The 13,328-nt window shown below is 51.1% G+C and overlaps 1 protein-coding gene across 2 annotated transcripts; it reads right to left on the bottom strand.

The window, feature by feature from the left end:
• Positions 1-1,667: 1,667 nt before the first annotated feature.
• PNMA5 (PNMA family member 5) lies at positions 1,668-7,768 on the bottom strand. Of its 2 annotated transcripts, none has more exons than XM_085008326.1 (3): positions 7,607-7,768; positions 5,324-5,384; positions 1,668-5,140 (listed from the first exon to the last, which is right to left on the bottom strand). In XM_085008326.1, exon 3 carries the CDS (start codon positions 5,017-5,019, stop codon positions 3,691-3,693), a length of 1,329 nt encoding a protein of 442 aa, XP_084864452.1. In that variant the 5' UTR covers positions 5,020-5,140; positions 5,324-5,384; positions 7,607-7,768; the 3' UTR covers positions 1,668-3,690. The 2 variants fall into 2 exon arrangements, with proteins under 2 accessions (XP_084864452.1, XP_084864453.1); XM_085008327.1 differs by lacking the exon at positions 7,607-7,768 and adding an exon at positions 6,315-6,478.
• Between the last annotated feature and the right edge of the window lie 5,560 nt (positions 7,769-13,328).

Here is a 13,328-nt window from a genome sequence, read left to right as displayed (position 1 = left end):
TTCCTCCAGACCCCAGCCTGCCCAAAGGATATCTGCCATTGTCCCCCACTATCTACTGCCATCAGCCCATCCAGTACCTGTCTGGAGGACAGAGGCATTTCTACCCTTTCCTCCTCTTTTTTATAGTATCCTTTGATGCACAAAAGTTTTAAATTTTAATCCAATTTATCTATTTTTAAAAATTCATCTATTTTTATCTTGTTTTCTTGGGCTTTTGGTGTCATATATAAGAAACTATTGCCTAAACCAAGGTCACAAAGATTTATTCCTATGTTTTCTTCCATTTTATAGTTCGAGCTCTTACATTTAGGTGTTTGATATGGTTTATTTTTGTATAGGGTGTGAAATAAGTGTTCAAATTCATTGTTTTACATGTCAATATCGAAATAGCTTTACATGTCAATATCGAAATAGCCTCTGCAGCACTTGTTTAAAAACTATTCTTTCCTCATGAAAGATCTTAGCACACCTTGTCAAAAATCAGTTGACCATCGGCCCTACAGTGAGACTTCAGGGAAATTTCTTAACAATCTGCTGCTTTACAGGATTACAAGGCTCAAGGAAATTTCACCATTGTCAGCAGGAAACCGAGGAAGAAGCAGGGAAGCTGGAGGTGCTAATGGCCAAATTGCTGATGGGCAGGACGCCGGTGGCCAGGGACAGCGGCCTAAGGCTTGAGAGGCAGGCCTGCTCCAGACTCCACAGGGCACGGGTGGGGGACAGGGGGGCAGGTTTATAGGAAGATGTGGGTGTGAGCAGGGCTGCGCCCAAATGATGGGGGCATCAAGCGAGGAATTCCTCACACACTCTCACACGCACACACGCACTCACACCTGCCACAGGTACACGCTGAATGATGAGAGACACGGGATCAGCCCCCTGCTGTCCCCTCTCCTCCTGTCTTGCCGGCCAGATGCTCAGGGACTGGTGGGAAGGGGGCCCAGCAGAGATGCGCCTGGGCTGGGACCTTGGCTGAGGACGGCAGCAGAGCGGGGCCACCTGGGGCCTCACTCCATCCTGCCCTACACCGCGTGGGGCACATCCAAGGGTCCCCGCAACAAGGCACCAACCCATTGGACCGAGGAGGCTACAGGCCTGGCTCTCCTGCCCTCCTTCCCCAGACCCCCTGCAGGGAGGGGCCCGATGGCTCAGGTCATTCCAGGTCCAAAGTCGCCGAGTCACTAAAAGGCAGATGGAGAGCACGCACAGCGCCCCCATCCCGCCTCTCCCAGGACACAGGGCTGGTGCAGGGGACGGAGTGGGACAGGAAGGGGGTGCCCCTGGGTGAGCAAGCATCCCCCACCCCCCCACCCCAGAGTCCTGCGTCATGCTCCCATCAGGGCTTTCTGACCTCACGCCTGGACCCATCTGTGACTGGTCCTGGGGATTGACTCCCTGAACCCACTGGGTCCTGCCTGCTGTCCCCCCCCCTCCAACGTCTAACACACATATTTCTGGGGGCTCCCTGAGTTTCCCAGGGACCCACCAGTCACGGCCTGTGCTCACAAGTCCCTGTCGCCCGGCTCCATCCAGGCCAGGGAACCCCACAGACCTTCTTGGACCCTGCCTGGACCACACCCCAGTGCCCACTGGGGATACCAGCCCACTGGTGCCTCCCTCCGCCCCCACCCCCTTCCATTGCCCACAGCAGAGGCAGACTCAGCGGAAACTGTCCGTGAAATTTATTGATGAGAAGCATTGACTGAAACCATTGAGGACAGAGAGTGACAACACAGAGAACAACTTCAAACAGCCGCTGGAGCCCACAGGTCCCACTGCCCACCCCCGGTCCCCAACTCAGTGCCTCAGGAGCAACCCCCACTGTGACCCTCCCTTGCCCCATGGTCTCCTTCCTGAGGGCCCCGCGGGCGGCCTCTCGCCAGGACGATGGACCCCAGCAATGTCCCCTCCCCCCAGGATGCCCCCTCCGCCTCTGACCCACAGCAGGACACGCTCCACCACGCCAAGGAAACTGAGTCACGAGGAGAGACGGGCTGGAACCGCAGGACACAGTGGAGCCTCCCGAAGTCCCCGCCGGCCACGGGTGGTCCAGGTCTTCCTTCTGCAGGTCACGTGGTGGGCGCTGGCCTCGCCCTCGTCCATCCTGTCCTTCCCACTGTCTCCCGGGACTGGGCCGGGGGAGCTACTCAGAGAAGGACACAGGCACATCCCCACAAGGACGCGTGGCGGCGGGGGGCCTACATCTACGCCCAGAAAGCAGACAGTGAGCTCGGGACACGGGACCACAGCAAGCAGAGCCTTGGCTGGCGCTGAAGCTCAGGCCACCTGGCAGGGCCCCGAGGTGGCTGCCTGGGTGGGCGGGGGACACCTGGCCAGGGCTCAGGGGCACCTCAGGGCTCTGCAGGGGAACCAAGGTCAGTGCGTGTTTGGAGGGGAGGGGAGCAGGGAGCGGGGTGCCTTGATACGTGGGTCACGAGGGGCTACAGAGACACAGGTGGGCTCCCAGCACAGGGAGGCCCAGGCACCTTGACACGGCCCCTAAGGTCTCCGGGGCCAGTGTGGGTGGCAGGCGTCTTCGGGTGCCCCTCACCTAGGCTGGCTGCCTGGGTTGGCAGGCTTTGGGGCTGACTTTGGCATAGGCAGCTGGTGAGTGGTGATTCGCCAGGCCAGTCCCAGGTCTCCAGCGGCACAGACATCAAACCGAACCAAACGCCCCTCCCTCCCACCCACCAATCCTCTCTCCTCCTTCCCGTCTCCTCCCCTCCTTGTCCCTCCTCCTCTTTCTACATCCTCCTCCCTCTTCTTCCTTCTCCTCCTGCATCTTCTCCTCCACTCTCCCCACCCCTCCTCTTCCTCCTCCCCGTCCTCTTTCCCCGCCCTCTCCCTCCTGCTCCTGCTTGGGAACTAAAGTTTCCTTGCGCTTGCACACCCACTCGCACCAAAGCAGCTGTGCCCACTAGGGTACCCTGCACCCTGCCTCTCAAGCTGAGCCTCTGACACGGAGACCTTCTCCGCACAGACTTTGCTGACCTTGTCCCCACAGCCCTTCCAGGCTTAAGGGGGAGGAGGCTGCCTGTAGGCTGGTGCTGGGCTCCCAGGGCCTCTGGGTCTCCTCCCCTCACTTGCGCAGAGGCTCCAGGGTGCTGCCTTCCTGGGGCTCCCCTAGAGCGGTGTAGATGATCCTGAAGACGGGCTGGACCCTGCGGGCTCCCCTCCGGGGCATCTCTTCTCCGCCCCACAGCTCTTCCTCACCAGCGCTGGCTCCTTCCAGAAGGGCTGGCCCCGGGGGAGGCTCCCCTGGGCCCCACATGGCCTGGGGGCCCATCAGCTTCATCAGCTCAGAGCCTACCCTCTGGGCATTAAGGAGTGGCCAGATGCCAGGGTCCATGCCGGAGCCCCCCACCACACCTTCTTCAGCCTCTTCTGCCTTGGGGTCTCTCTCCGAGGCTTGGCCACCCCACCTGCCGAGTGTGCTGGCCCCCTGCTTGCATTGCCAGTGCCTCTCCCAGGCCCTGTGCTGACTGGCCCTCACTGGGCTGCATGGGGCTTGGTTGGTAGAGCCCCTCTGAGCTGGCAGAAGACAAGGGGGCTCGGCCTGGGCCTGGCTGCCCTGCCACTCTCTCCCCCTCAAGTCCCCCGCTCTTGGTGTGGGCTGCTCCTTCATCTCATTAAAATATTTTAGTTGCCTGCTAGGGGAAGGGGTGCCTGGAGGTACTGAGCCTACGCTTCCTAGGGCTCGGGGTGGCTCATTGCCCCAGCCCCCATCTCGTTTCCCGACTCTGCTGCTGCAAACTGAGGCTTCTGTTTTGCTGGAGCTTGGTTCTCCACGCTAGGACATGCTGCCTGGCTGTGGCCTCCCTCCCCACTACCGTAGCAGCATGACATGCGCCTGCGCTTCAGGGACAGGCTAATCCCTTCCTGGATGGTCTGAGTGCTGCTCTCGTTAAAGGGCCCCGTCTGCACCACGACCTGAGGCATTGGGACACTGGCTTCCACCAGCACCGGCCTGCCGGAGGCCCTGCGGCCCCTCCCCACTTGCCTCTCCTTCGTCAGGCCCATGGTGGCCTCCCACTCCTCTTCATCTCGAATGACCTGCATTAACTCGAGGAAAGTGGGAGCACGACCTCGCTGATCCAGGAGCTCTAACTTGGCCCGGAGGCTGGTGCTCATGCAGGACCGAGCCAGGATGTGTTTCAGGCGAATCATGTCTGTGCTTCTCACGGACAAGGGGCTATTTTGCACGGCTTTCTGCAGCAGGGGCTCTAACCGTAGCAAAAAACTAGAGATTTTCTCTCCCGATTTCTGGAAGGTCTGGAGGAACTTAAATTGTGAGGTTCTGCAGTCCTCTTTAGTCCCAAAAATTTGCTTCAGGGCGTCCAGACACTGCTCCACGGTCATAGATTCATCATTGGCCCGGAGCACCCGCACGACAGATAGGGCAGAGCCGCGAAGGCTCTCCAGCAGACGGCGCCTCTTCTCGACCTCTGACACCTGCCAGAGTTGCATCAACTCAGTGACGTGCTCCAGCCAGCCTTCAAAGCTGTCTTCGTCTGGGCCTGGGAAAGTGCTTCCCGAAAACACTCTGAGTTTTCGGTACCACACATTTTCTTTCAGAGGCTGCAAGGCTGGTGACCTGACCTGATCCGAGGCCTCTGGCTCCATGCCCTCAGTGGGAGTGCTATATCCCAGGGTCTTGGCCACATCTACCATTCTCCGGCCCTCGTCTTTCAGGAAGTAGTTGAGTCTATTCATAAACTCATCATCTGAGCTGCGGGGTTTCACAACCACTTCCCAGGCACCTCCCTTTCCTGGTATCTCTCTGGGAATCATAGCATAATTGACAGTATCAGCCAACTCAATGAAAACTGCCTTAGCATTATCTTCCCTTCTGAACATTCTGCCCAGCACCCTGTAGGTGCACAGGGGATGTAAGCCTGCCTTCACGGTCTCTTTAATTTCAGCCTCACTGCACTCCACGGGGATCCCCACAATCAGCAGGGCCTTCCTGGGGTCCAGGTCCATCCCCTTGCACCAATCCTCCAACAGTGTCACAGCCATTGCTCCCACTTTCTATGAACTGATCTAATACCAGGTGCAGGGACCAGCTCACAGAGTTTGATCAGGACTCAGGCAAGTCAAGGCCAAATATGAAGGCAGAATCGTCCTGGGTTTCCACAGCCTATAATGTGAATGGGGTGAGAGCATCATTAATGGCCACCCTCCCATCCCCACCAAAAGCCCCTCCTCTGCCCCCACTTCCACTCACAGAACCTCATTCTCTGCCTCACAGGGCTCCCCCAGTCATTTGGTGGAGGGGTCTCTGCAGGCCAAGCTCCCCCCACCTCACTCTTTCCCTGCTGACCTCTGCTTGCCGTGGGTTCGTCCTCAAAGTCCGAAGACCCTACTGTCTGTGCTGGAAGTGCCTGCAGTGAAAAATCCAGCCTCAGGAGGTGGGGCCTAATGCCTGGGAACACTTTCAAAGCTCTCCAACTAGGAGAAGACCAGAGGCTGTCCCACTCCCTGGCTCGGGGCTGTGCAGGCCCAGGGCACCTGGTACCCTTACTGCTGGGGCAAAGTTTAGAGGACAGAGATGTGGCGTTCCCTCCTTTCTCAGGATATGCCTGACAAAGGAGAAAGATGGCTGGAGCGCTGCACAGGGCATTGAAGCTGGTGGGTATGGAGAACGTGTGACAAGCTGCAGTGTTGCCATGGATGAAGCATGTGGACTACGGGTTTCACAGGGGGTGTCATGCGGAAAGGCTAAGGAGCAACAGGTGATGTCACTAGCCTCCAACCCATGAAGAGGGAGGGGAATGGGGGGGGGTGGGCAGCAAGGATCAAGTACTGAAAAAGAACTTAGTTTCAAACTGTGTAGAAGCTAGAAGCAAGGACAGAAAAGGGACTCCAAAAGGGTCTCCAGTACCACACCGTAGGAAACAGACAATGCTCACCCTGGCTTTGACCTTACTCTGCCAGACCCTTGGCAGGCAGGCAACCCCGCCCCTCCTGCTTTTCATCAGGGTTACAGAAGCCTCTGCAACACAGGCCCACCTCCCAGCTATTTACCATCTGATTAGGGACCCATTCACAGTGCAGATGAGGGGATTTCACCCGCACTCAACACTAGGCCTGCCCTGGGGATCTGGCCAGTCAGGCAGTTTCTGGTCCTGGGGTGGTGGGTACTGCTTCACTGGATCTGTCCAAGGCCAAGCACAGGTATTTTGCTATGGTTCTGGCTGACATGCTGCTGCTCTGCCTATGCCAATTCTATATACAGAGGTGCCCACAAGTACTCTGGTACTGGAATACAAGAAACTGCTCAACTGGTACTCAGTGCTAGGGCAGGTTATTACCTTTCCTCAGTTCCACCCGGATCTCAAACTCACTGCCAAGTCCCACTCCTACTGAGGCACAAACTCCATCTTAAGCTCCACCCCCACCTAAGCTCAACCCCTCACACCAAGCCCCACCGCCACGGAAGTTAGACCCCTGCTCCCACCAACTCTCATTTCTTCCCATGTCCCATCCCCCACCCCAGCCCCACCCCCGTGACACCAAGCCCCACCCCCATGGCAGTTAGATCCCTGCTCCCACCAATTCCCATCTCTTCCCATGTCCCATCCCCCACCCAGCCCCACCCCTCACCCCAAGCCCCACCCCCACGGAAGTTAAACCCCTGCCCCCACCAACTCCCATCTCTTCCCATGTCCCATCCCCCACCCCAGCCCCACCCCCGTGACACCAAGCCCCACCCCCATGGCAGTTAGATCCCTGCTCCCACCAATTCCCATCTCTTCCCATGTCCCATCCCCCACCCAGCCCCACCCCTCACCCCAAGCCCCACCCCCACGGAAGTTAGACCCCTGCCCCCACCAACTCCCATCTCTTCCCATGTCCCATCCCCCACCCCAGCCCCACCCCCGTGACACCAAGCCCCACCCCCACGGAAGTTAGATCCCTGCCCCCACCAACTCTCATCTCCTCCCATGTCCCATCCCCCACCCAGCCCCACCCCTCACCCCAAGCCCCACCCCCACGGAAGTTAGATCCCTACGCCAACAAGTCCCACCCCTTCCCATGTCCCATCCCGCAACTCAAGTCCTATCTCTAAAGAAGCGCAGTACCCAGCCTGGCCCAATAACTGCTGCCACTCAAACCACATCCTTTCGAAAGCCCTGCCACCACGCAAGTCCAACTACTGTCCCCAGAACTCCCACCCTCATTCCCCCGTCCTCCCCACCCACACCTAAGCCCACCCCAGTAAGTCCCCCCACCCCTTCACACACCCACTACCTCAAATACCCCTCATTCCAGAGCAGGAATATATCTAGTCAGTGAAAGTTGGTGAAGTCCAGGAGAAGGGCTGAAGCCACTTTCCCTCCAGAGAAGCTCAGAGCCTGTCCCAAATGCAACGGCTGTGGACAGGATTAGCTGTAGAATAGGCTCCCCTGTAATTCCTAGGCTGGTTGCAGTGCCTGGAAATGGCACGGAAATGGTGGGGGTGCCAGGCCTGATCTAGTAGGATCACGCTTCCAGGGGAAACCTATAGCCACCAGCCTCTGGGATGCCAAGAAAGAGGCGAGGGCCAGTGGAGGAAATCCCGCATGGTTGGGTTGCTCTCTGTGCACAAGACCCCGACCCGTACCTGCTGGAGATGCCTCCGGGCCAGAGCACCCGAACACCACAACCGCTAAGCGTCTGTCGCCGATGCTGCCACGGTGCAGACTGAGCGGGAAACTGGTGGCGCCAAGAGGTTGTTGGGCGACAGACCCCCCCCCCCGCCCTGAGCTGCACACGGCACACTTGCGGCTGCGCCCTGGCAGCGTGGCGCCCACCACACCACCCCTTGAAAGGGGGATTCCGCGCCCCGACCTGTGCGCCTGTCTCTGCTGCGCCTAGGCGGATAGAGAGTTTGAATCAAATTGAGAGCGCCCTACATTGCACAGCCGGACAGAGTGCAGCCTTGGATTAGCTCGAAGGAGATGCCATGCCAGCCACGTGCCACGCCAGGCCCAGCAGCCATTTTGGCTCTTGTTTTGCATGTCTGTTCCCTATTGGACAGGGGCTGTGGTCTGACAGTCACCAGTCACTCTCACTATTTGAATATTCCAAGCGGTCGGCACAAGGTCAGGTGCAAAAGTGAAGCCCAGTGGGTGCTTACTGGAGGAAATCCTGATATAAATTTTTTTAATTTGCCTTTTTTCTAGTGGTGGACTGCAAAAATACAGCAGCTTCCTATGAATTACAAGGGCATGAAAATATTTAGGGTTCGCTGAGAGATGGAAAACTGTCAAAGGATTCCATTCTCCCATTATTCTCTTGACTTCATGACCAAGTATTAACCACCTAGTACCCAAACTGCTTCCCGCTCTTTTCCAAAATTCTCCCACAGAGGGAAGACCAGAATGTTTTCCCTGAGACACGGGACCTGAACGCTACTTTCACGAGCTATTCGGGAAAAGGGCGTGGGTGGAGCTCAGGTTATCACACCAGAAGGTATGCACAAATCTCCAGGAGGTCTTGATAAAAATTCAAGTTCTGGGACGGGAGGACTTGGGACTGAGATTCTGCCCTTTCTGGAAAGTTCGGTGACTCGGATGTTGCGGATCCGTGACTACAGTTTGTGAAGCCTGTTTCACGTTTCAGGACCAGAAGTTGTGTGCCTTTGGTGAGAGAATAGATTTCTTTTGGTTTCTTTGGTGTACAAAAGGTTGTTTTTTTTTTTTTTTTGATCTGTTTTCATAAAGATATTAAAAGCAAACAACATTTTAAATTAAAGATTACTCAGCAAGATATTTGCAGACCCCTCTTTAAGTACAGATATTTACTACGTCTGAAATAGGGAACATAGACATGAATATCCCTTAGTTAGAAGGTACTATTGAGAAGTTGTTAAATCAGCCAAGAAAAAGTGGTTATCTGGAGCTCCCGTCGTGGCGCAGTGGTTAACAAACCCGACGAGTATCCATGAGGACACGGGTTCGATCCCTGGCCTCGCTCGGCGGGTTAAGGATCTGGCGTTGCGGTGACCTGTGGTGTAGGTCGAAGACGCAGCTCGGATCCCACGTGGCTGTGGCTGTGGTGTAGGCCGGCAGCTACAGGTCTGATTCTGGTTCTGGGAACCTCCATATGCCGCCAGAAGCGGCCCTAGAAAAGGCAAAAAGACCAAAAAAAAAGGGGGGGGGGTTACCTGCTGCTGCTCTAAGAAAGTCACAGACTCCAAGTGGGACATTTTACCTGTGGCTCCCAACGTGAAGCCCCACTCAGCCACCTGGTATTACAGGTATCACAAAGGGTGATACCATGGGAAGAGGTGTTCTGATTGCCATCATGGAAAAAAGTGGAGGTGAAGAAATAACCTATAAAAATATATAGCATTATATTAGTTTCAAGTGTCGATGTAATGATATTTGTATATGTTGCAAAATGACCATCCACCATAAAAGTCTAGTTAACATCTATCACCACACATAGTTTTTTTTCTTGTGGTGAGAATTTTAAAAATCTACTTGCTCATCTTTCAAATATACAATAATACAGTATTTTTAACTATAGTTTCCAGCTGTACATTTACATCACCAGGACTTATTTATTTTATATGTTTTTGTGTATATGTATGTGTAATATTTCCTACCCCTGTTAGTATTTACCAAATTGGATTATAAAATCCCTTCAATGAGCTGTTATTATTGGTTTAGAGATAATTGTTTTTATAAGTTGAATAGTCTTAAAAGTCTAAGAAATTAATGAAAGGAAACTTATTCTCACAAAACTTTATTTGAACAGTAATTGTTTCATACATAGTATATTAGCCTGAAAGATAATTTACAAGATCTTTTGGTAACTTAAAACCTTAGACCTACACTAAACTAAGTATACGAGGTGTTTTTGTTAAGAAAAAAGAATAATTCTGTCCTAAAGTAAGATGACTGATTGTTGTAGAATGAAAAAGATGAAAGTTTATGACAAAACCTGAGTAGATATGGTTCTCAGAAAAGGGATTTTGTTTCTTGTGGTCAAAGCCGGCTAAAGTTCTATTGGTTTATTTATAATTTTCTTTTTTCTTTTTTTTTTTTTTTTTTTTTTTGGCTGTTGAGTGCAGCAGCTTGATATGGGATCTCAGTTGCCAGACCAAGGATTGAACCTAGGCTGCAGTTGGTAAAAGCACCAAATCCTAGCAATAGACATCCAGGGACTCTATATTTATAAAAATTTCAAAAATGTGGTCTGACATTAACTATTACATTGATGGAAAACCAGAATTAGATTTTCTGTTTTGTTTTTTCTTTTTCTTTTTTGTCTTTTCTAGAGCTGTGCTTGCGGCATATGGAGGTTCCCAGGCTAGGGGTTGAATTGGAGCTGCAGCCGCAGGCCTACGCCAGAGCCACAGCAATGCGGGATCCGAGCCGCGTCTGCGCCCTACACCACAGCGTATGGCAACACCGGATCCTTAACCCACTGATTGAGGCCAGGGACCGAACTCGCAACCTCATTGTTCCTAGTCGGATTCGTTACCCATTGAACCACTACGGGAACTCCAGATTTTCTCTGTTAAAATGGAAACATCTCTTTAAATTATTGGTCTGCTCTTAATAAGAAGTAATAAAAGGTTTTTCTTCACTTTTTTTTATTAATCTGCTTAGAAAGCAAAGATTCTTTCTTAGAATAATTTTCTTTGCTTTATGTTGACTTTCTCATGGCCTTAAATGCTTAAGAACCAAGTTTTTTCACTTTTGAAAGAACTAAATTGCATTACTTCCTATATTGTAATTTTAAATATTTTGTCACTTTGGTTAAGTAGATAGGTGAGTAGTGTTTCTTAGTGACCCATACTCTTATTTGGCCAAGTATTCAAACCTCTTAAATTTTACTTTCTCACACTCAAATCCTAAGTGATATATTCTTTTTTTTTTTTGCTTTTTAGGGCCGCACCCACACATATGGAGGTTTCCAGGCTAGGGGTCTAATTGGAGCTGTAGCCGCTGGCCTGCATGCCACAGCCACAGCAACGCCAGATCCGAGCTGCATCTGCAACCTACACCACAGCTCACAGCAATGCTGGATCCTTAACCCACTGAGTGAGGCCAGGGATCGAACCTGCAACCTCATGGTTCCTAGTTGGATTTGTGTCCACTGTGCCACAATGGGAACTCCGTAAGTGATATATTCTTGATCTCAAACCTTATTTGAGTTTTCCCAGAGGGTCCCTGGAAAAACCCAAAGGATATTGAACTTTGTAAAAATTAGATGTATTTGACATATCAAGTTTCATGGGAGGCTGCTAAATCATAAGAGATTCCTAGCCTTCCTTTGGTTAAATTTGTGTGGCCAAATGTTCTTAATATAACTATTTCAGAAATGGTATGACGTTCTCAGAGGTTTGTCAGTTCCCTCACTGTCTGTGATATAGCCTGATGTTGCTTTGCCTGGTATTAAATAGTATAGTGTTATTAATGGTAATTCTTTTTTGTTGCTGTTTTATTTTGAGTCTTTTTTTTATTTTTTTTCCCCACTGTACAGCAAGGGGATCAAGTTATCCTTACATGTATACATTTGGTAATTCTTGTTTTATTTTAAAATACTGCATGCCACAGAAACAACCAAATTTTCTTGTCCATTGTATTACTTTTGTGATGAACTCTTATCAGATATTTAACCATAGGTATTTTAAGTCTTTTGTCATGCACCAAGGTTGCATTGAAAGTGCTTGCAGTGAGCTACAGGCCAGAATGCTTCATCTTCAAGAAAAAGGGACTGTCTCAGATCCCCATGGAAAGGACTATGCCAGATGCTCTGAGGCACACGCTTCTGATGGCATTACTTAAATAACTTTGAACTTTGAACTGAACTGAGCCAGAATTTTGAAAACTCTAGTGAAGAATTAAGTACATAAGAATGATGATTGTGGATTTTATTTGAAATATTGCTGATGCTTTCATGCTCTATTTTTTTTGGATATAATGAACCTCTTTCTCATTTCTCTTAAGCTATCTATAACTCATAACAATTTAGTAGACTATATTTTCATAAATGGAAACCAAACATTTATCTTTTTCTCCTTGCCCAATCCCTTTAGAATTTGGAAAATCTTTCTGAGCATTCTTATTTTCATGGTAATACACTCATATGCCTAGGTTCAATAAGAATCTGCCCTCCACATTAACAGGACATAATTGGAAACACTGGTCATATAACCAAGGCCCTCACTGGAATGTCATATTTCTTTTTTTTCTTTTTTTTGTCTTTTTGTCTTTTCTTGGGCCGCTCCCACGGCATATGGAGGTTCCCAGGCTAGGGGTCAAATCGGAGCTGCAGCCACCGGCCTACGCCAGAGCCACAGCAATGCGGGATCTGAGCCGCATCTGCAACCTACACCACAGCTCACGGCAACGCCGGATCGTTAACCCACTGAGCAAGGGCAGGGACCGAACCCGCAACCTCATGGTTCCTAGTCAGATTCGGTAACCACTGTGCCACCACGGGAACTCCTGGAATGTCATATTTCTGAATGATGTGCATAGAATTAGACATGACCTGATGATTTTAAGTAACTAAGGTTGAGTTCATGAAACCAAATCTTACGAAACTCCCTTGGGAGCCTAATACCTTTCTCACAGAGTTCCCAGCCTCATAGATGAGTAATGAAGATCTCTTCCTGGCAAGCCTGGCAAGGAAACAGGATATTTTGGGGACCTTGAGAAGACAATTCACCAATATATATAGAAACTTTGGGTGAAATCTGGTGTGAGTTCTTGTCTTGCCTTCCTAGTCCTGAGAGGCTTTTAAAAGTCCAATCTGGGAGTTCTCTTCATGGCTCAGCAGTTAATGAATCCGACTAGGAACCATGAGGTTGTGGGTTCAGTCCCTCCCCTTGCTCAGTGGGTTAAGGATCCAGCATTGCCGTGATATGTGGTGTAGGTCACAGACGTGGCCCGGATCCTGTGTTGCTGTGGCTGTGGTGTAGGCAGGCAGCTGTAGCTCTGATTTGACCCCTAGCCTGGGAACTTCTGTATGCCCTGGGAGTGGCCCTAAAAAGCAAAAAAAAAAAAAAAAAAAAAGAGTCCAATCAGAAATTCTTTATAAAATCTTACAGCGGAGCAAATGTTAAAAGACCTGTATGGCCAATTAGCCCACTTGCTGCACCTGTGCAAATAATCAGGCCAATCTAATAAGACCAGAGTTTGCAATCAAGAATAACTTTATTTGAAACGATCTTTAATCAAAAAGGGGGTGACTGTTGAGAGAAATTTGGCATTTCATTAGAAAACTAGAGCATACCATTGTGGGTTATGAGATTCTGGTCCTGTTCATTGAGCTGTTTTTCCCCTATTTGTAAATGTCATGGTTTTATTATCGTGTAAATGGGA

This window comes from Sus scrofa, chromosome X (genome assembly GCF_054392235.1).
Source record: "Sus scrofa isolate SSC_HxYL_T2T_F1_AM1 chromosome X, Sscrofa_HxYL_maternal_Yorkshire_Landrace_v2.0, whole genome shotgun sequence".
NCBI lineage: Eukaryota > Metazoa > Chordata > Mammalia > Artiodactyla > Suidae > Sus > Sus scrofa.
The sequence above is the reverse complement of the archived record's forward strand: the minus strand, read 5'-3'. Positions and strand labels throughout refer to the sequence as shown.

Bases quoted from the DNA above. Each gene is read 5' to 3' on its own strand.
- PNMA5 (XM_085008326.1), bottom strand. From the start codon at position 5,019: ATGGCTGTGACACTGTTGGAGGATTGGTGCAAGGGGATGGACCTGGAC.